The sequence below is a fragment of the Python bivittatus genome, unplaced genomic scaffold (genome assembly GCF_059951505.1).
Source record: "Python bivittatus isolate LINGU-HERP-01145 unplaced genomic scaffold, Pbiv_v1 ctg000590_np1212, whole genome shotgun sequence".
In the NCBI taxonomy this organism is placed as follows: domain Eukaryota; kingdom Metazoa; phylum Chordata; class Lepidosauria; order Squamata; family Pythonidae; genus Python; species Python bivittatus.
Genome location: NW_028277086.1, coordinates 734,080 through 754,842, shown reverse-complemented (window position 1 = coordinate 754,842; position 20,763 = coordinate 734,080). Strand labels below are relative to the sequence as shown.

Here is a 20,763-nt window from a genome sequence, read left to right as displayed (position 1 = left end):
AGGCCCTCCTTGCCTCCCGAGGAAACGGGGCAAAAGAGGCCTTGTGTTTTTATGACCCTGTGCGCGGGAAGGAGAGACTGGCCAGGGTCGTCGGCAGTTTCAAGTAAACAGGAGACCGCTCTCCTTCGGAGTTAAGAAGTGCACGAGTGCCCTGAACAGGAGCTACTCTCGGAAACTGGGAATTCAGCTCCTCCCGCGGCTCTCTTGGAAGGCCAGGCGTTGGCGGCACCTATTCTGCGAAGCGGGCGAGATGACCCCCTGCTGAGATCTCGCTGGGCACTGCCACCCTCCGGGGAAGGAGAAGAGTCTTTAAGACTCACGCGGGCGGGTGGCACTTTCACGAAAGACGGGAAGCCTCGCACGGAGGCTTCTTTTGCTGAAAACGGAAACCAGCGACATGGTGCTCTCTGGCCTTGCTAACTGAATGCGGGACAGAAGGAATTTCGGCGATGTGACCCTGAAGAGGGAGGCGGATAACAAGTTGGTTTGTAACAGCTGCAAAGAAGAGGGAAGTCACTTCTTGAGCCAGCTCTTTCTCCTCTCCCTTAATTGCCCTCTGCGCCTTTTCTTTTGCCTTCTGAGCCCCCTTGGCCCATTTTCATCCATGCAAACGTCTTCGACGGGGGGCGGGGGAGCGCGGGCGCCGGCCGCTTTAGTCCGGGGGAGCCGAGCCCCCGGGCGCTGCCCAAAGGGCCGGGTCGAGGCTTCCCGCCTCGGCCCCTTTAAGACGGGCGGACTTCGGCGCCCGGCACGCAGACTCGGGGGCTCCGGAGCCGCCTGCTCGCACCGACGGGGGCCCAGTCCCAGCCGCCCCGCCCCGCCGAGCCGCGGGCACTCACTTCTCACCCGCGACTCGGGCATCGTCCCGGCTCTCGGCGGTCCCGCCGGCGGTCGGCTCCGGCGAAGCGCAGCGCAGCGCAGCGCAGGGCAGGGCAGGGCGCCTCGGGGCGCTACAGCCGACCCGGGTGCCGGTCCGCGGCCTCCAGGCTCCCGCTGGCTTCCGGGCGACGCGCCGCGGGGCGGGCCGGCGCCTCGCGCATCCCCCGGCGGCAGCTCCTCTCCGGCGACCTGCGGGGCAGACGCGCAGCTGACGGGAGGGAGGGAGGGAGGGAGGGCGGGCGGCGCGGCCCCTCCCGCCAGGCGACCCGCAGCGGGGGCAGCCCCGCCCGCCGCACCGAGCGGCCGCGGGGCCGAGTCCGTCGCGCCCCCCCGGAGGGGCGGCCCCCGCAGCGGGCGCGGCGCGGCGCTCAACGGCGGGGCGGGGCGGGGCGGCAGGGCACGGCTCCGCGGGCCGGGGCGGGGGGCGGCTCTGCGGAGAGGCTCTCCCGGATCGGACACCGCCCCCCTCGCTCGCTCGCTCGCTCCCTCCCTCGCTAGCCCGGGACGGGCAGCCGACGCTCACCTGATCCGGGAGCAACGCCGATCCGCGCTTCCGGGTATTTAAGGCCCCGCCCTCACCTGGGGAGGCCCCGCCCCCTCGGAGTCGCAGAGCTACGAAAGGCAAGAGCAGCCCTCCACCCGCGGGCGCCTCCGGTCGGGGAGCGCGGGCGTCCGAACGGCGGAGGGGCGCCCCGTTGGGGAAGCGAGGGCTTTGGGGCGCCGCCCCCGTTGGCTTCGAGCGGCAGCCCGTCGCTGAAGCGCGTGCGCGCCCCCGCGCTATCTCGTGACGAAGCCCTCCCCTCGCCGGGTCCCGCCCCTTGACGCCGGCGGAGAGGCCCCGCCCCTTTCCCGGCCGCGGTCTGGGGGCGGCTGGGCTCCGGCCGCAGCGCCCGAGCGTCTGCCGCGGGATCCCCTGGTGGTCTCCCATCCGGGGCCGGGGGCCGGCTGCGCAGGGGGATCCTTCGCGCGTGCGCGGGGGTCGCCCTTGAGCCCCCGAGGTCTGGCTGGAGGGTGGGAGCGGCCCCTCCGCGGCCTCGGCCGAACAGGCTCGCCGGCCGGCTGCGCTGCCCTTGCCCGGGGGAGCGCGTCTCCCGCGGCGCGGCGCGAGTCCGGCCAGACTGCGCTTGTCCCGGGCCGAGCCGCGCGTGGCCGGCAGCGGTGGGAGGACTCGGGGACCCGCTGCCAGACGGGCCGGGCGGGATCCGCAGCTCCCGCCCGCCTTCGCCGCGCGCGCCGTGGGGCGCCTTTTCCGCGCCCGCCCTTCCGCGGAGGAAGCGCTGCGGCAGGGCCTCAGCCGGGGCGCAGGAGGGGGTCCAGCCCCCTTCCCGGCCCGGCTCCTGCCCGCGGCCTCCCGGGTCTCCCTCCTCGGCCCGAGGGCCCGCCCGCTCTTCCGGCGGCGCGCCGCGGGGCAGGTCGGGGGCTGCGCCCCCCGTCCCGCGGCGCACCTGCCCGGCGTCCCCTCGCCGCCGCCGCCGCCGCCGCCGCGGATTCCAACGGCCGCTCGGGACGGCGGCGGGACGGGCCCCCGGCGCCCTCGCCCAAAGCGGCCGGGGAGAGCTGGAACCCGCGCCGGGAGCCGGGGTCACGTGCCGGCGCCGCTCCCGCCCTTTCCGCGCGCTGGGCGCCCGACGGAGGCCCCGGGCCCGCGCTTCGCAGGGCCGTCCCGGGTCTTCGGAGGGGGCTTCCGGCGGCGGGGCCCCTTCACCCCGCGCCGCATCGCCGCCTCCTGGCGCGCTCGCGGCGGCCTGTCGGGTCTTTCCCGGGCGGACGGACGGACAGCCCGCCCTGGCCTGGCCTGGCCTGGCCTGGCCTGGCTTTCCACGCAGCCGCGTCGCCTCAGGCCCGCGCGCCGCGGCTGCCTTCGAAGGCCTCCCCTCGGCGCCGCCTCCCGGGCCGCTCTGGGCGGGTGCTCGGACGCCTCGGGCGCCGGCTGCGGGGGGCGAGGGGGCGCGCGGCGGACCTGCGGCTCGGCTCGGCTCGGCTCGGCTCGACCTCCCTGCCCTCGCTCGCCGCGCGGGAGGGGCCGGGCCGGGGCCGGGGCCGGCTTCCTCCTCGGGGACCCCCGGCGCGCGGTTGCTCTCAGACGGCCCTCCGGGACCCAGCGAAACCTACTTCCCCGCTGGCCCCGGTCCTCCGGGCCCCGCTCTCCCCTCTGCCCCCGCCGCCGGGCCGCCTCCTCTCGCCCGGGCCCCCTTTCCAGCCCGCTCGCCGCCCCGGTCGCCACCCTCGGAGCTTGCTGCAGTTCGCCACCGTCCTCTCGAACTGGACTGCCGGGGTTGGGCCCCCGACCCCAAAGGGGGTCCGACCAGGGCGGAGTGGGACGGGGCGATCCTTTCCCACGGCCTGGAGCCTGCGCAAGGTGCATTTACTCGTCTCTTTCGCAGCGGCCCCACGCCGTGGCTCAGGCTGCCCGGGCGCGGGGCTTGTCCCGCTTCCCGGTGGAGCCGAACGAACCCTGTTTGTTTCACCCGCTTTTCGAGGCTGCCTTTGTTACCTCCCTTCTCTTCCGAAGCGCCCGCACCTGTCCGGCCTCCCAGTGTGATTCCTGCCAGATTCGCCTGTCTTTGCCAAGCAGAGCTTCCTAAGGGCTCGTAGGCGGTCGTGCCCAAGGGCTAGCTAATCCCGCCAATGTTTGTGTTCTGCGAGGAAAAATGTGCATCGCTGGAAACGCTGCCTGCCTTTGAGATGTAAAGGACTGGGTGTGGAGAGCTCTTCTTCACCTCGCAGCCAGCCACGGCAGCCTTCTGGCCTCAGCCAAGCCGTCCGCGCAATGGGCCCAGCCGTGACTTTCTTAGTCCAGGTGTGTTTGGCTGGGATTATGGAGCGGGCAGAGTCCTGAACGTGCACGACCACGTCGACCACGTTATGGCTTAGGAGGATGTATGCAACCCGCCCGCGTCCCCGTGACTCACCAAGCCCCGAGAAACGGCGCTCAGGTGGTTTCCGTTGAGGCTCCTTCTGCCGGCGGGGGTCCGGTACAGCCTGGGCCCCCCGCCCAAGAGCCGGGGTTCTACAACTGCTTGTTCTGCTTCGGTTCTAGAAGGCCGCCTCCGGAATGCCCGCTGCAGCCCGGTCACTGTGGAAACTCCTCCGGCTCAGAGCAACAAGGAGCCCCCTGGACCTGCCCTTCCTTGTGCTTGGCCAGTGGCAGCCGCCGACCAGAAGATGAGAGGGGCGCCGTGCTAGGGGGGGCTTCAGTGCTGTGCTTCCCTCCCTTGCAGGGCTGATGTGTTTATCTGAACTGTGCTTCTGCTGGCGACTCCCCCAGCCCTGCCGCAGCCCCCCCTCCGGCAGCCCCCCCAGCCCGGCCCCTGGGCCACCCTCCCCTGGGCGAGTTTGGGGCCATGAAGAGCTTCTCGAAGCGCGAGGCCGACAGGAGGACGTTCTTGGAGCAGGTCCGGGAAAGCAAGGAGAATGGCTACCTCCTCTCTTCCAAAAAAATCGGGTCGGGGGCTTTCTCCAAAGTCTATCTGGGTTACGCCACCCAGGAGAAGATGATGCAGAACTACAAGCTGGCCTCAGACCTCCGGAATAAGCGGCACTCCATGGTGAGCCCGAGGATGGCCGGGGCTCGAGGGAGCTGGGAGGGGGCGGCCCAGGGGACCAGCAGGGTGGGGGACGCGGCACTCGGCCCTCCTGCTCAGGCCCACACTGCCGGGGGGCTCGGGGCCTGCCATCTGCTCCCGCAGTTCTCTTTCTCCCGATAGTTATTGACTTAATATGGGCCGATTTGATTTGGAGTTAGTCCAACTCTCTTTGGTGAGAGTTGTGCACTATTTCAACATATAATGGAAAGAGAAGAAGAGGGCAACCGGCAGGAAGGAGGATGGCGAGGGGGGCACTCTTGGAAGCCCTGAAGGGCCAGGTTAGGGACAGATCCTCCTGGAGCTCGCTGATGGTCAGCACCAACCTGGTGGCACCTAATCAGGGCGACGGAGCGGCTTTCAGTCATTCAGATCAGTAAATGAACGTGGCCGTGCTGCCCGCCGCCCTCGGGCTAAGCTCCCGCTTCCCTGCCCTTTGGCTGCCTCCCCCTTCCTTCCCAGAAGGGCTCCTTGAACCAATCGCTTTCGGAGGGAGCTCCTCTTGATCCCAGATCCTTCTCCCACCCCTTCCCACTGCTTCGGACAAGGTGGACTGTACCAGAGCTGGAAAAGTGCCCAGGGCGCCAGTCGGTCTGGTGTTTATGCTTCACTGGGAAAGGTGGTGGGGCTCCAACTTCCAGGTGGTCTAATCCTGCTTCCTGATTTGCCGGTCCAGTCTGAGCATTTCTGTACCTGCTCCCAGGTAAGTTTGCATCTTGGAACAGCTGCTGCCTCAGGGCACGGGGGGGCATCTTGAAGGGGCTGCTCTGGCAGCAAAGGCAAGGAGCTCCTCTCTGGGTTGGCAGGCAAAGGCAGCTGTTGGCTTCAGCGGCAAGGAGCGTTGTGGCCCCCAGGTGCGGAAGGGCCAGGTGGCTTGAGCCACTGACCCCGCGGGTAGGCTGCAGCCCACAGGAGAGGCTGTAGCTCAGGCAAAGAGGTCGTTCGTGATGGGCCCCCGACGCAGGTTCGGACTGCAGAAGAATTCCTGCTTAGGGGCTCTCGGCTGGCAGGACCTAGGAGGGCCTCTCTGACGGAGAGGCAGTGAAAGCAGGCACTGGAGCAGGTTCGGGCCCGTTGTGCAGCTTCCCCTCTCCGTCCCGATCCGTACGTCTCGCCTCGTCCTAAACTTGCGGGTCGAGCCCTTCACATGCTAGCCAGCCGATCGGCTTCCCAGCTCCGGATCTGAAGTTAGGAACTGTGATCGAGGAGGCCAGGGCCACCTTTAGATCAGCAAGCCTTAGGAACGGTCCCAGGAGTTAAGTGCCGAGGCCAGCTGGTTAACCACGCCAGGAGCCGTGAGCCCGTTCCGAGCACGCTCTGGCCTTAGGTGGGGCTTCCAAAATTGGCAGCAGCCGTGCGACCCTCTTCCTGCTGTTTCTGTCCAAACGGTGGCAGGAAAGGAAGAGCCGCGTCGAGGGCTGGGAGGATGCTCAGCTCCCTCCTTCCCTGTGGCGCGCCCACCGGCCCCTCCCCCAGCCTGGGATTTTCGCCCAGAGGAATGCTTCCTGCCACTTGCCCACTTGCCCGTGCGTGTTTCCTTCAGTCCCGCTCTGAGAAGTCGTTCGAGCCTGTTGAGGGTCCCCTTCGCTGGCCACTGAGCCTGCCTTTGGCTGTGCCTCCCATGGCGCACAGCCTGCCCTGCCTCTGCAGAGGGAAGGGTGGAGGAGCCCCGGCCGGGGACAGCATCGGGGCTTTGACCCGGGCTCGGCAGGGAGTCTCAGGTCCAGGCGCTCGGCCCTCGGTTCAGCTCTCGGCTGGGTTGGCAGGAGTCCCAGGCGTGGCACGATCAGATTAGAGTCTCGATTCCCGACAAGAATTGGCCTTCAGCTCTGTCTCTCCGCTCCGGAGTTTAAACTCTTGGCTTCTTCCTCCGATGGCCCTCGGAGGCAGCGAGACACGTTTACACAACTGCTCACTCCAGCCTGGGAAGTGCTGGCTCCTGCCTCCCAGCTTGGCCTGACCCATCCCTCCTCCAGTTCCTCTTGCTCAGAAGCGCCAGGTGCTTCTTTCTTCCTCCTGCTTGTGGGTCACAGATTACAGGGACCATCAACTTGATGCCCAGAGTTGTTATGGAATTGGGCCACCTTATAAATTTAATAAATAAAGTAAAATAAAACAGCCAAATGGTCTGGCTGGCGCACCATGCCAAGCTACAAAAAAGGTAGCAAAGCCAATATTAAGAAAGCTTAGCAGGTTGGGCATTTACTTGAATGAGCGTGTTAACTAGGTTTACCAATGTTAAACAGGTTAAGAAGAAGCTATTATGCTCATGTAACATAAGATTTCTTCCCACCCCCAAATTATGGCTGGATATGGTAGCCTAGTTCATACAGCAGCTAAGTTGGGTTCGCACTGAATTGCGAGTCACTCCACCCTAGTTCAGCATCGTAGGCGAGTCCAGTCCATTGGAGAACACAGCTGCTGGTTTCAGCTGCGAATTGCTTCTGAACGTGCCGCTTTCGCTTGTCCTTGGGGCGTCAGTGTTGAGCGACACCCCTCCGAAGGCATCTGAGCTGGTGGACAACGCCATGCTTGGGGCCTGCGATTGCTGTGGCGCAGAGGTGCCTCGTGTGGAAAGGGGACCTCGCTCAGCGCGATTCTGGCGGGGGCCAAGTAGCATCCAGACCCAGTGAGGTAGTTGGCCCCGCCCAGATCCCCAGATCCTGGCAGAGACATGAAACCGCTCCAGACGTAGGACGGGTTGCATTTCAGTGCCCGTAGTTGCCAGCTAGCTTGGCCAAGGCTAGGGGAGAGTGCACAGAGGGGAGATATTGGTCACGCTCAGTCTAGCCAGGAAGGGCTGTAAAAGGATTTCTGACGTACATCCACGTCCCTCACCGCAGAGACGCATCTTCATGCAAGCAGGGCGGGAGGTTGGCCAGTGGCAACTGGTTGCTCTCCATTCAACCACCTCTGTTTCAGTGAGGCTGAAGCTCCGCAGCTACCAGTCCCAGAGTTGCTGAAGTACACCATCAAGCTTTCCTGGAGACGTGTCTCTCCCTGGGGCCTTAAATGGAGTATTTCCGTTACATCATTCTTTGAGGCAAAAAGTGTGTTTTGTTTGTTCTCCCAGAACACACTTTAATTATAGTTTAAAGTGGGAAAAACTATATCGAAAGGTTACAAACTCCGTTTAGCACGGTACAGCATTCACTCAAGACATGCACACATTTCTCCCTCTAGACTTTTAAAGTATTTACTGGGCAGGAAAAATACTGTCACCTGATGGTCCTGCCTGGCAGATCGGGGCCAGAGCCAGGCCAAGAAGTGACCTGTTTTCCATCAGATTAGCAGGGATGGGAGGGGGTGTTACCTGCATTAGTAGTAATGGCATCTTGGCCACTCGGGGGAGAGAGGTCAAAGTAGCTGATAATAAGGACATACCAACGTGACTTTAAAAAGCTGAATCATTTCAACAAACTGACAAAACAAGTAAAACCCCACTGATAAGATAGAAGTTCTCTAACTCTGTGGCAGCATGAACCAACATTTCAAATTGGATTGACCTTCTTCACATGGCTTCAGGAATCTGACCGTTATACAATTTAACTTTGGTTACACATCCGTGGAGTGGTAACTCACTGGCCACGTTTCTGCTTAGACGGGGTCGGCCTCGTGCGGTTTTGTCCACAGAATCCTACTGAACTAATAGGCGGCTGTGTGTGTAAATGTGGGAGAAATGCTGATCTATGAACAAGAGTTATGCACATCAGGTCCTATTAAAAAGGAATCATTAGGACTTGAATTTTTCATTAGCGGCTTAAGTCCCAGTATCCTGTTAGAGCTACACTATAAATTGCTGTTTTTCACCTGCCGTGCTTGGACAAGCTGGTGGTCTCGACACCGAGGGTGGGATGATCAACCTCCACCTCTTCCTCTGCGGGCAAAGCCCACCCCCTTGGGCACTGCTGAGCTTTCCCTTCTGGTCTGCCTGGACAAGAAGGAAACATTTTGGGGCTTGTCTGTGATGGGAGCAGCAGGTTCTCTCGGACAGACCGGCTGGAAAACACCCTGAAACGCGCCGTCTGCCCATCAGAATCGCTTTCTTCCATCGGCTTGTGACCAAGTGCTTTCGGGGAGACGTTCTTATCCAAATTATTGTGCAGGTGGCATCAAACAACTCACTGGCCATTTCCGTGTCTTCCCCGAGACTCTGTCCCAGCTTTCTTTCGATTGGCCCATTGCCCTGTCCCTCTGGCCCTGAAATGGTGCCAACTGTCTTCTCCACAGGTTCACCATCTTTTTATCTGTCTCTCTGATTGATTGTCCAGAGTCCACTGGAATTGGGCAGCCAGTCAGTTTAAATTAATTAATTAATAATTGCCATGAGGTGGGGGGTTCCCTAGTTCTATGCTATGTTCCATAATGGGCCCAAAGGCTTGGTTTTATTCAATGCTGCTTCCTTAAGGGCCCGAATCTGGGCTGAGCTGCATTGGACATCCCTTGCCCAGTCTCTAATTTGCTATTTTTGGACCATCAACTACGAAGGGCCCCAGGAAGAAAGAAATGGATCATCTGGATCCTTTACAGTCAGGGGCAGGGCCGAGGCCAGACACTGCCTCAGTCACTCCCATCCATGGCTTATGTGTGGGGAGGGCAGGTGTTCCAGCCCTGCTAGATCTCTTGATGGTCGGCGGACCGTCTGTGAGGGTTGGGGGCACGTCTTTCTTTGGTGGGTCGGCTCCTTCCGGCTTGCGTGTTCCAGCTGGCCTACGGGTGCCTCAGGCTTGACCCCCATCCTACTTAACATCTACATGGAGTGGCTGGGGAGGCCATTCTACAGTTTGGGGCTTGGCGTCATCAATTGCTGACGAAGCCCCACGATGAGGCCCAGCCGCCCAGGAGACGCATCTTGTCTTGGGGCTGCAGGCTGCACGGCTCTGGAACAGAGGTCCCAGCTTCCCAGATGGCGCAGCCACGGGTCCAGAGACTGGCCGACTTGGGGACCGTGCCAACCTGAGCTCTGGGGATGTGCGGCCTGGGGCGCTCCTGGACACCCCTGCTGTTGGAACGGGGGAAACTGCCCTGGGAGCCTGTTGGGACCGTGCCCGGAGCAGAAGGCTGGTCGCTGGTGCCCTCCTTGCCTCCAGAGGGACTACCGCAATGCGCCCTGTGTGGGGCTGCCCTGAGGACCACCCAGTAACCATTACTAATACAAAATACAGTGGCTTGTATGTTAACTGGGACAACCAGTGGTTGTCCTGTAATCTCAACATTGTGGGAGATGGACTGGCTACCAGTTTGTTTCCAGGTGGAATTCAAAGTGCTGGTGTCTGCATGATGCGAGACCGGTTGGTCCAAACCGAGTCCATCTGCCCAGGGCGCGCTGGCCAAGAATCCCCATGCCTCGTGCAGGGCAATACGGGGCACAGGCGTTCCGTGCCAGAGGATGAAAGGAAGCTTTTACCCAAGTATGGGAAGAGGTGCTGCCCCATGGCTGGTCACTGTAGTAAGGCCTTGGCCATTTTCGATATATGGTGGATTGCTGTATTGTATTGTTTGTTGCTTGCAGGCTTCTTAGAATCAGATGACTGGAATGGCATGAAAGCATTTAAAATAAATCTGTTACACCAAACTGTAAATCGTGTCAGAGATGGCTGAAGTGACACACAGCTCCAAAAGGGCAGCACAGGCAGAGGCGCTCTGGTCCAGCAGAGATGCCCCAAGCAGCCACGGATGGGTGGGCCCAGTTTGGGCATCGCTGCCTACCTGTGCCAATCCTTTCCCAATCCCCAAAGGCCGGAGCAGATCCATCTTGATTCCAACATGTGCAAGGCGGGAAGAAGCAGCCAGTCGCCTTCTGCCCCGTCGCTTTCCAGGGTGTCAGAAGCAAGCTCAGAGAGCCACGGAAATTGGCAGACTGGATGGTGCAGGGGGAAATCCCAGTGGAAGAGGAAGGGGCTTGGCCCTTGATCTGTCCCGTTCTTCATAATTTAACAGAAAAACAGACCAGCTGCATGTTGGCTCAGTTGCCTGGAAGGGCTCTGGGCCGCTCCGGATCACCGTACTCCGCGAGAGAAGGCGTCTCGGGACTGTCGCAATCACCCCAAACCTTCTCCTTGAAAGGCGAAGCAAGGAAGCGCCCTGGCACCCCCACCCGCTTTAATTTTATATTAATTAATCAGTAGGAGATCTTGTAAGCCACCCAGGGCCGTTTGGGAGTCAGGTGGCCTGTAAATCAAATAAAATCAAATACTAAATCAGATCAAATCGTGCATGTTGAACACCAGATCTGTGCTGGTATTTTTTTTTTCTATGCCAGTGATGCAGCCATTGGCTTCTCAACCCAAGCGCACTTGAGACCGAGACGCCACCCTTAATGCAGAGAGGCGCACCTTGCCACCAAATAGTTGCTGCTGTCTCCCAATGAGTCGTTTGCCAACCCCGCTCTTGGGAAGTGTATGGTTTGCTGTGGAACGTATTAGGGCGTTTCAGTCCCTGGCTGTCTGGAGCAAGCAGGCGGCTGGCACGGCCCGGGTCCCTAAGCTGCCCAAAGGCGGCCTGTGCTTTGCAATGGCAAGGATTCTCTGCTGGCGCCCCCAAGCCCCATCTAAGCATGGGGGCGGCTTTGCCACCTTCCATGCTAAGAGGACGCCTTCATACCGATCCTGCGCAAAAGCTGCTGGTCCACTGGAAGGAAGAGCAGCAGCTCCCCCCTGCTCTGCCAGCGCCCCTTCTGCCTGGCGTGGCCCACTGAACTCATTTACACTTCTCAGCGTAAGCGGGGAGGCTCATCCCCTCCCAGGCGACAGATCAGCAGACTTCTCCAGAAGGGTCGCTAAATTCAGTGCCATTGCTGCAGCTGCTAAGATTTTAAATTGCCTAAAAAAGTTGGTAATTCGCTTTACTGTTGAAGCTGATTGCATTCCTTGTTGATTATTTTAACATATTGCCTCATCTCTTGCTCTGTATGCTTCCTTCTTGGGCCGCCTAATCCAATAAAATGATTGTGCTCCCTGGTTACGAAGGCCCTGCGGGGTCGGTGAGGCAGAATTCGGCCCCGAAGATCTACAGCACAGGACTTTTTCCAGCAGCCAGTTCATGCTCTACTTCCTCTTCCCACAGGTTGCTATAAAGATAATTTCAACAGCAGAGGCACCTGTGGAATATACCAAAAAGTTCCTTCCAAGAGAAATCTACTCCCTGAATGTTACTTACAAGCACCTAAATGTGGTGAGTCTGTGCAGTGAAGGGGCGTCTCTGGGGATCCCCACCCCGACAGACCCTCCTCTGAGTGAGGCTCCCCAAGACCGCTTGGATTCAAAGGTGTGTCCAAGAGCCCCCAAGGGCAAGAGGGGCCACCTGTGCAACCCCAGCGGGGATCCCATATGCCAGCACTGAAGCGTTTTCCGAAAAAGCCAGGAGCTAGCTTGGGTTCCACAAACATGCCCACCAAAGGCCAACAACAGAAACTGGTTTTGCTTGACCCTGTCACTATGCATCCAGAGCACCCACAGGCCTGGTGTCAGCTTGCTCAGGTCAAACTTTCTTCACCCGCTAACCCCAGCACAGGGATCAGAGCTGCTGAGTTGGGGCCACCCTAAATTGGAGGTTCAGGATCCAGGGCCACACTGCTCCCATTGTGTCTACAGCCAGGCTACATTTGTCATTTGCCTTGAGAAAACACCCTGTTATACCCAATGCATAACTGTCAGTGACAATTCTCCCTCCTAGCCCTTTTCACACCACAGCTTCCATTGAGAGGGTCCTGATTCTGCTGGTCACATAATTAGCAACATTTCGCCACGGAGTTTTCACACTCTGTCCCTGTGCCTTGGGCTCCAGCAGGCCAATGAAATGCAGTAGGAAAAAGGGCGAGGGCTGTCCAGGCAGGAACAACGTCTTGTGTAGAAGATGGCGCTGCTGCCTGAACTATGAACCCCAAGGCAGACCAACCATCCGATCCGGGAGTCTGGTGGCAGACCTTCAGGGGAGCTTTGCTATGCACTAGGAGACCGGTGGGGAATGGGGCGAAGGGCATGGACTCTCTGGGCCCATGCACAGTAAAAGCTCGGGCTGTCTTGTAGATCCAGCTCTATGAGATGTATAGGAATAGCAAGCGCACCTACCTGGTGCTGGAGCTTGCCTCCCGTGGAGACCTCCTGGAGCACATCAACGCCACATCTGACCGGAGGGAATACCCCGGCCTGGAGGAGGAGGAGGCACGAAGGCTCTTCCGGCAGATTGTCAGTGCTGTCGCACACTGTCACAATGTTGGCATTGTCCACAGGTGAGATGAGCAGATAGGCAGAGAGATGCAGTGGGGGGCGGGCAACAGGGCAGAACGTTCCCTGAGCCCAGAAACATCTCCAGACTAGCAGCAAGAATTTGCCTGACTAGCTGGCCTCCTCTCTCAGGAGCCACAGCCACCGGGCACCAGTTAGCACAGCAAAAGCAGCAACTGCAGGCAAAAAATTCTCATTTCTCAAAGCCAACAATCTAGAGTAGGGTTCTTGAGAGGGGAAGCCCACAGAGTGACCTGCAATCCCCTCCCTGGTGAGAGTTACTTCTCTGTCCGTTACTCATGGAGGAGCAGCGATCAGTTCCCAGCACATCAGCTGCTGACTGATCCCCTCTGGAAAAAGCGGCCAAAAGCCCCACATAAGCAGGAAGAGCATCCAGGGTCCGTGTGTGGTCCCTAACAGGTTGCCTCTTCTCCAAAGCGTTCCATATAATTGCCAGATATATACCAATGCTAATTTGCAGACACTTTCCAAGAGTATTTGTCTAATTACTCCTTAGTCACCAGTATCAGAAATGTGAATAAAAGCAAGGAAATTCAGGACAGCTAGAAGGAAGGATCTCTTTACACAACCGGGGAGTTAATAGTCAAATTTGTGATGGAGGCGGGCACCACTTTAGACCCTTTTAAAAAGGAGCCACGGCGGACCAGGCCGTCACCCCTTGACCAGTCTCAATGGCTGTTGGGTGAGAATCTCAGGGAGCGTCCCCTGAACTCTGGCTCCTGGGAAGTGGCGGGGAGAGAGAACTCCTGGCACATCTGAAGATGTCTGCTGGGCACGCTGTGACCCGAATTCTGGACCAGATGGTCCTTGTCCTGATGCAGCCTTGGGGCTCTTCCGGAGTGCCTCTCAATCCAATTTCCACTAGAATCGCACGGAGGCATTGGTGCAACTGCATAAGCAGTGAGCAGTGGCTATGCTGGTCAACGAGCTGCTGTTCTTCTCTCCCCACAGAGATTTGAAGTGCGAGAACATTTTATTGGACGAACGTGGCTTCATTAAACTGACGGGTGAGTTTTCCTCCTAGAAGAGGGGAGAATGGGGTCTCCTTATTCTGCCACTTTGTTCCAGCCAGGGAGCAGGGGGCCCCCAGGACAGCAGACAGCAGCTCCAGGGGGTGAACATGGCACCCCCCTCAGCCAAAATGGTCTGGGTTTCCAACATCAAGCTATAGTTGTCTTTATGCAACAGCAATGTTCCTGCTTCAGTGACAACTCCGGTGGCAAAGAGGTCTGCGCCTGCAATTTCTCCTTGCAGCACATTATTTCACATCTGGAACAGGGACACTGCCTGCTTCCCTTGCCATTCCCAAGGCATGTTCCAAAGGAAGTCAATTAGCTTGTTAGGTGCCACCGACTCATTGAACGCACAGATGCCCTTCCCCGCCTCGCCAGCCTATGTTTATTGGTTACCGTTTGGCAAGACTCCTGTTCCCACTGAGGCAGCAGCTTTATTGTCTTGAACCCTGCCGAGCACGAACCCTGCCGAGCACACTCGTCCACCTCCGTCACATCTGGGTATAGATTAAGCTGCTGGAGGTCTGCTGTGGCCTGACGGCTATGCATTCTTGCAGATTTTGGCTTTGCCAACCGCTATTCCTTGAAGAACTCACTAATGAGCACCTTCTGTGGTTCTGTGGCCTACACCGCCCCCGAGATCCTCATGAGCAAGAAATACAACGGGGAGCTGGCTGACCTATGGAGCCTGTAAGTGTAGTGGATGGGTGCGCAGGGCTTGGTCCAAGGGTGAGTAGGGCGGGAAGGGACCCACAACACGGCACAGGCCCCTCCTGACCTTTCTTCTCTTGCACAGTGGGGTGATCCTCTACGCCATGGTGACAGGGAAGCTCCCCTTCAAGGAGCGCCAGCCGCACAAGATGATCCACGTGATCAAGCAAGGCCTCGCTTTCCGGCAGCCGATCTCACCAGGTACAAGGAGGCGCCTCGCCTGCAGACACTCAGGCATAGGCAGGAAGCCCTTCCCCTGCTCTGCGCACTGCCCAGCACAGGACTAGACTCCGTCCGGGGCGTTCTGCAGGACCTGCAGCTTGTGCCTGTCTGGCATTGTGCGGGCTGGCTAAGGCTGGTGGGCAGGGAGAGCAGGAGGCCCCAGGCTGGCCCCATCCTGCTGGAGCAGCGGCGTTGGGCAGAGGACCGCACGCCTCCGACTGGCTCTCCCCTCTGCTGCCGCAGGGTTGATCGGGGCTCAGACTCACAAGTGACCCTGATCCTTGGAAGCCCACAGAAAAAATATGAGGAAGGGGCCCTGCTGACAGCACCGGGGAGAGCAGGAAGCTGCCCCCGAGGTTGCGGGGCAGGGTCTGGCCTGCTGGTGATGCCCTGTATATATATGCCTCAGTATATTTGCTGAGCAAGACGACCTCGCGCGAGCCCCCCTCCCCCCACCGCAGGTCACCCCTCTCCTCCTCAGTCTGCCCCCATTTAGGAACATCTCCAGGGTCACTCAGCGTTCCCAGCAATCTGACCACAAGGTTCTTATGCTGCGGGGGGGGGGGGGGCTTGGCTTGGTTTGTGCTTTGGTGCAGAGTTCTGACCCACACAGACCCCGCAGTCTGTGGCTGCAGGACCTGTGGCTGCAGGACCTGTCAGAGGCAAAAGAGATCCCTGAGCAACTGCACTGATGAGGCCCTCAATTCCTTTGCACAGAGTTCACGTTGCTCAGAAAACGTGCAGGATGTGGCCTGGCCTCGCTGGCTTGGGCCCCTGAGAAGTTCCAGCGGAGGCCTGGCCCCGTGGACTGCAGCCGGCTCTTGGGGACCGCTGCAATCCTGAGCAAACTCTCCCAGAACTAGCAGATGGGGAAGCCCCCCCGCCCCCCCCCCGCTCTCCCTTCCCGGCGCAGGAATGACCTGGCTCTCCGCGCCCTTCTCCCTCTCTCCAGAGTGCCAGAACCTCATTGAGGGCTTGCTCCAGCTGAAGCCAGCAGCCCGCCTGGGGTTGCAGCAAGTGGCCACCCACCGCTGGATGCTCCCAGCCACCTCGGCCATCTTCCACCGGGTGATGAGCTCCATGGGAGTCCATCCGGAGTGCGCCGTGGGCCAAGAAAAGCCCCAAGCGGCCCCAGGTACGGAGGGCCGCCCGTCGCGGGGAGGGGCACCTGGGAGAGCCTGCCACGCGCCCCGCTGGGCAAAGAGGCCGCTCAGCAGGAAGCCCCGGAGCCCCGGGCTGCCTCCTCCGGGTACCACTCGCTCGTGGGGAGGGCCGGCTTGCCAAACCCACCCTCGACGGGGGCAGGCGGGAGCTCGCCGTAAACGCCCCTCACCCGCGGCAGCTCCTGCGCGGCTGCTGCTTGCGGCCGGAGCGGCAAGGGCCGAGCCGGGCCCAGCCCGTGCGAAGGCGCCCGCCCCACCCCGCCGCGCTCAGGCCGCCGTCTCGTTGCAGGCGAGGCGGGCGGCCCCTCGGCCCAGCTGCCGGACCTCGAGAGCCCCGCCAAGAGCGCCGAGGGCCCGGGGAAGGAGAGCAAAGCGCTGCCGACGACGCGCGCCTCCTCGGCGGCGGGGGCCTTCCCCGCCAGGGCCAAGCCCGAGAAGAAGAGCCCGCCGGTCACCGCGGCCAACTGCGTCCTCCAGCTGCCCTCGCCGCGCAAGACGGAGCGCCCGCCGCGCCTCTCGCTCTACCGGCCCAGCCTGCTGACCACGCTGCAGCCCTTCCACCACCTGCCCAACTTCCGCAAGCCCGGCTCGGGCTTCTCCACCAGCGCCTACGTGACCAGCAAGCGGCTGGGGGAAAAGGCGCCCGCCCGCGCCGCCGCCCTGGGCAGCGGCTCGGCCAGCCTCTCCAAGCAAGTGCACTCTCTCTACAGCATGACGCCCTGCCCCTGACGGCCGCCCGGGACGGGACGGGACGGGACCGGGCGCGGCTCACCCGGCCGCCCAAGGACCAGCACCATTAAAGCCTATTCAGAGTCCCCCCGGGCTGCCTGCTGCGGTGTGTGCGCCGCCCGCGGCGGCCCCGGACCTGAGAAGCGGCCGGCCAGGGCTCACGGCGCCGCTCCTTCGCCTGTCCGCGCGCGCGCGCTTGTCCACTGTTTCTGCATATACATCAGTGTACCGTTGCTGTGTGTGCTGCTGTCTGACGCCCGTTCCTCCTCCCAGCGGCCGCGGGGCGGGCGGCTCCGGAGTTGCGCCGCCGCCGTCTGGGGCTCTTCCTAAGGCAGAGCAGTCCGGTCTCGTCCGGGGTCCCACCGCTGCCTCCTGCTTCTGGCAGCCCTCCCCTGTTCCACCGCAGCTGCCCCAGGCCAGGTTCAGGGCTGAGCCCCCCCCCCCAACTCCAGGGTTGAAGTGGTCTTTGCCAATTTGCTTGGCAGCTGCCCCCTCCACCTTCCCCACCCTGTTTTCTTTCCTTCACCCCGTTTCCGAGGCTCCCATCCCTGACCTTGAGGCAGCGCTCCACGGCTTCCCCAAGGCTTCCGCAGCAGAACTCCCCTTTCCTATGTCAGGCCAGTGAGGCCTCACCCCCTATCGCCCCCAACCGCCGATGAAAGCTGTGCCTGGCCTCCTGCACCTTGCTCCCCCCAGCTGCAGCAGACCCTTCCCCTGCCGGGTCATGACCCCCCTTCCCACACTGGCCCCTCTGATGGCGGAAGTTCTCGCTGGGTGGCTTCCTGCCCCTGAAAGCAGCTGGAGCTTCCTCCTCCTCCTCCTCCCTGTCCTGCAAGGTCCTTCTTTGGCCCTTTACCCTTTGTGGAATCTCCTGCTTCTGGGGAAGACCCTCTCCCCCCCAAGAGGAGCGGACGGGCTCCCCCTCCCCCGCAAGCAGGGCTGGGAATCAGGAGAGCTGCCAGGCCAGCAGGAGCGGGGCCCTTTCCCCGCAGGCCCGGGGAAGAGCGCACCCACTCAACCCGGTCACCTGCTGCACCCCCTGCAATACAGCAGCAGGGGCGAGGGGTGCCCGTTAGCCAGGCAGCGGCGTCTGGCGCAGCTGCACACTTCCCTCAGAGAGGCAGGGTGGGACCAGGAAGGAAAAGTGCACTGGAGCCTTTATTGAGGGCAGGCGTCAGCTGCTCCCTTCACTCCCCTCTTCCTGGGGACCCTCTGTTCAGTCACTGGCCAGGTGCCAAGGAGCGCCTCGGGCGGCAAAAGGAGGTACCAGGATTTTGGTGCCCAAAGGCTCGAAGAGGAAAGCACTTCCTCTTCCACGCAGCCCTTCCTAGCAGGCCGCTGCCGCTGCCTCCTCCTCCTCCTCCTCCAGATCCAGGCGCTGCAGCTGCTGTTCCACCTCTGCGGGGATCTTCACGTCCAGCAGGTTCTCCATCCCAGCCTCAGGCTCGTCGCCAATCAGGACCTGCTCGGGGCAAACGGCCCAGGGCCTCGGGGGAGCATGCGAGCAGCATCGACGCAGACCCCAAACTCCCAGCAACTTCTTCAGGAGGGAAGGGTCTCCAGGGGCCACGCCCCCCAGGCAGGCCAGGCGCCCCGCTTACCTGGATCACCTTTTCGCAGGCAGCGCGGACTCCCGGGTCCTCTTCCCCCTTATGCAGCTCCCGCAGGATAACATAGGTGCCTTTCTCCCGCAGCAGGAGCCGCCCCGGTTTGGTGGCTGTCAGCTGCCAAGGGGGAGAGGGGTCACGGGCTGCTAGAGCTCTACGGGGAAGGCACCGGGCTGAGGTGTGGCCGGAGGAGGAGGACTGTCTCCGGCAGAAAGCCTCTGGCCCACAGCCAGAAGGGGAGCCCCAGCCTGGGGCCTCCACCTTGCTGGCCCAGCCGCACAGCCCGGCTCTTTTCCAGAGCGGCACAAGGGGCACCGGGTGGAGCGCGCTGGGGGGAAGTCCCGTGAGCGAGCCTGTGCTCCAGGAGGAGACGCTGCCCGGCGGCCCGGCTCTCTCTGCAGTGCCCAGGGCACAGAGAGCGGGCCCCCGGGCACCCCCCCGCCCACATACCAGCAGGAGGGCCTCCAGGAGCATCTTGCGGATGTCGGCTTCCGGCTCCCGCTGCTTCTCGGCTGGCAAGTACTGCAGGTCCAGGGGCAGCCCTGGGGCCGAGAGAGGCGGCGTCAGAGGAAGGCGCAGGCCGGGCACCGCCCCCGCCCGGAGAAGCACCCACTTTCCATCTCGTCCTCCGGGAACTGCTCGGCGCCGGCCAGCGGCAGGAGGAGGAAGGGCAGGAGGTCCACCTCGTCGCTCAGCAGCCACTCGTGGTGCCCTGCAGGGAGGCAGCCGCGTGAGCGCGCGGACGGACGGACGGACGGGCGGCCCGGCCCGGCCCGGCCCGGCCCTCCCCGCGGCCCGCCGGCGCCACTCACGGTGGTCGAAGCAGCAGTTCCGGAGCGTCGCCGCCGCCGCGCGCCGGAGGAGCGCCGAGCCCGCGTCCTGCGTGAGGGGCAGCAGCCGCTGCACGAGGCGCCTGCGGGCGAGCGGGGCGGTCAGCCGGCCGCCTCCCAGCCGCTCGCCCGCTCTCCTCCCCCCCGCCCCGCGCGGCCCACCTGCCTGGAGCGGTCGAGCAGGGCGGCGCGGGCCTCCGGCAGCTGGCTCAGGTTGGCGAGCACCGGGCCCAGGCGCTGCGCGGGGCGCGGGCCGGGCGCGCAGAGCGCCTCCACCAGCGGCGGCAGCCCCGCGAGCAGCGCCCGGGCCGAGGCGGGCTCCCGCGAGCAGTTGGCCAGCAGCGCGCAGGCGGCCTCGGGCGGCGGGGCGGCGGCGGCGGGGTCCAGCGCGCGGCGCAGCAGCCCCGGCAGCGCGCGGCGCAGCGCCCCGGCCGCGCCGGGCTCCGCCGCCAGGTTGGCCAGCGCGCCGAGGGCGGGCTCGGCCGCCGCCGCGCAGGGCTCCTCGGCCAGCGCCAGCAGCGCGTCCAGCAGGCCCGCGCGCGCCAGCAGCAGCCGGCGGCCCTCGGCGCCGCCCGTCAGCTCCAGCGCCAGGCGCGCGGCGCGGCCCCTCAGGTCGGCGCGGCCCTCGCGCCGCAGGAAGCCCAGCAGCTCGCGCGCCGCCCGCTCCTCCATGCCGCTGCCGCTGCCGGCGCCGGCGCCCCCCTTCGCGCGAGGCTGCGGAAGCCGGCGCGGGCGGCCTTCCGGCTGGGCGGGAGTCGTGGCGCGGCCGCTTCTTCCCCGCGGTCCTGAGCGCCGCCCGCCCGGAGCCGGGGCCGGGGTCGGGCTCGGGCTCGGGGTCGCCGCGGGCGAGGTTTCCCTGCGGCCGGCCTGCCCGCCCGGACGCTGTTCTTCGCAGCTCAAGAGCAGCGCCTTCCCCTTCCCGTCCCGTCCCTTCCCGTAGCTGCCGCCGCCGCCGCCGCCGCTGCTCTAATCCCGAAGCGGCGCCCTGATCGCGCTTCGCCGGGCTTCGAGGCTCGTGTTCGCCGGCAGCCGAGCGCCCCTCTGGGCCCAGGGGCCCCAAGCCCGCGTGCGCTCGGCGGAAGCCTTTTTCTGGCCGGTTTGTCTCCCGTTCCTCTCCCGGTCTCGCCCCCCAGTTATCCGCTTCCGGCACTGCCCTGCCTGGCAGTATTTTCGGGGCGCCTCCCGCCCCCAGATTGGCTTGCAAAGCTTTCCCACCACCTCTTGGACCTCTGTGCAGCAGCCCGGTCCCCTTTCTCCCTGAACAGCTTCGGTTTGTCCCAGAGACGCTCCTTGGGGCCTAGCGCTTCTGAGCACTTCCGCCTGGCGCCCCCCAACTTCGTGGCCCCCAGCCTCTGCCTGCCCAGCCAATGTTGCCCGCGTCAGGACGTGGCACAGGATGTCCAAAGTTTGCGCCAGGCCAGGGTGTCGTGGTGCACTCTCCACCCCATCACGGACGCAACTGCCCACAACCAGCTGCTGAAGGAGCATCCTTGTTACAAGAGGAGTGCATTCATCGCCAAGGATTGGGTCCTTCCTATGGGAACATCTCCTTAACTCTTGAAACGGTCTTCTCTCTGGTTCTGCCAGAGGGCAAGGGAGCTGCCATCCTGGAGCTGTCTCTCTGGCGCTCCAAGTGTCTCAGGCCCCTGGCCTCCGAGGAACAGGCTTGCTCCCCAAGAGCCAGGAGCGCACTGAACCCGATACAAACCCACAACGTGCTCAACCAGCAGTACCCGTGATCCTTAAATAAAAGCTTCCTGCCTTCTTAGAGTCATTTGT

At 62.7% G+C, this 20,763-nt stretch overlaps 3 protein-coding genes across 9 annotated transcripts in view; 1 reads left to right on the top strand and 2 right to left on the bottom strand.

Annotated features, from left to right (window-relative positions):
• MROH1 (maestro heat like repeat family member 1) overlaps positions 1–1,665 on the bottom strand; it is a 41,950-nt gene extending 40,285 nt beyond the window's left edge. For 2 of the 5 annotated variants that reach the window (XM_088148777.1, XM_088148781.1), the window contains exons 1-2: positions 1,403–1,664; positions 840–1,068 (exon numbers count right to left, since the gene is read on the bottom strand). In XM_088148777.1, the coding sequence (XP_088004903.1) occupies positions 840–861 (22 nt within the window). In that variant the 5' untranslated portion in view covers positions 862–1,068; positions 1,403–1,664. Of the gene's footprint in view, positions 1–839; positions 1,069–1,402 lie in introns of all 5 variants that reach the window. The other 3 variants (XM_088148779.1, XM_088148782.1, XM_088148778.1) reach the window with 2 other exon arrangements.
• Positions 1,666–4,214: 2,549 nt separating this feature from the next.
• LOC103065599 (testis-specific serine/threonine-protein kinase 5-like) lies at positions 4,215–16,772 on the top strand. Of its 2 annotated transcripts, none has more exons than XM_088148783.1 (8): positions 4,215–4,427; positions 11,529–11,636; positions 12,491–12,693; positions 13,661–13,716; positions 14,280–14,412; positions 14,519–14,634; positions 15,608–15,790; positions 16,108–16,772. In XM_088148783.1, the coding sequence occupies exons 1-8, from the start codon at positions 4,224–4,226 to the stop codon at positions 16,545–16,547; spliced, it is 1,443 nt and encodes a 480-aa protein (XP_088004909.1). In that variant the 5' UTR covers positions 4,215–4,223; the 3' UTR covers positions 16,548–16,772. The 2 variants fall into 2 exon arrangements, with proteins under 2 accessions (XP_088004909.1, XP_088004910.1); XM_088148784.1 differs by having other exon boundaries at positions 4,322–4,427; positions 9,976–11,636.
• Positions 16,773–17,686: 914 nt separating this feature from the next.
• Positions 17,687–19,840, bottom strand: HGH1 (HGH1 cochaperone). Of its 2 annotated transcripts, none has more exons than XM_088148776.1 (6): positions 19,151–19,840; positions 18,967–19,067; positions 18,768–18,866; positions 18,605–18,696; positions 18,149–18,271; positions 17,687–18,009 (listed from the first exon to the last, which is right to left on the bottom strand). In XM_088148776.1, exons 1-6 carry the CDS (start codon positions 19,654–19,656, stop codon positions 17,875–17,877), a joined length of 1,056 nt encoding a protein of 351 aa, XP_088004902.1. In that variant the 5' UTR covers positions 19,657–19,840; the 3' UTR covers positions 17,687–17,874. The 2 variants fall into 2 exon arrangements, with proteins under 2 accessions (XP_088004902.1, XP_088004901.1); XM_088148775.1 differs by having other exon boundaries at positions 17,870–18,009; positions 19,147–19,763.
• Between the last annotated feature and the right edge of the window lie 923 nt (positions 19,841–20,763).

What these genes read in the sequence shown, in the direction of transcription:
- LOC103065599 (XM_088148783.1), top strand. Translation starts at nt 4,224, where the DNA reads ATGAAGAGCTTCTCGAAGCGCGAGGCCGACAGGAGGACGTTCTTGGAG. An exon ending in AATGTTGGCATTGTCCACAG is followed by an intron (nt 12,694 to 13,660) that starts GTGAGATGAGCA and finishes CTCTCCCCACAG; the next exon opens with AGATTTGAAGTGCGAGAACA. An exon ending in CTGGCTGACCTATGGAGCCT is followed by an intron (nt 14,413 to 14,518) that starts GTAAGTGTAGTG and finishes TCTCTTGCACAG; the next exon opens with TGGGGTGATCCTCTACGCCA.
- HGH1 (XM_088148776.1), bottom strand. Translation starts at nt 19,656, where the DNA reads ATGGAGGAGCGGGCGGCGCGCGAGCTGCTGGGCTTCCTGCGGCGCGAG. An exon ending in CCCGGAGGACGAGATGGAAA is followed by an intron (nt 18,697 to 18,767) that starts GTGGGTGCTTCT and finishes TCTCGGCCCCAG; the next exon opens with GGCTGCCCCTGGACCTGCAG. An exon ending in CCTGCGAAAAGGTGATCCAG is followed by an intron (nt 18,010 to 18,148) that starts GTAAGCGGGGCG and finishes TGCCCCGAGCAG; the next exon opens with GTCCTGATTGGCGACGAGCC.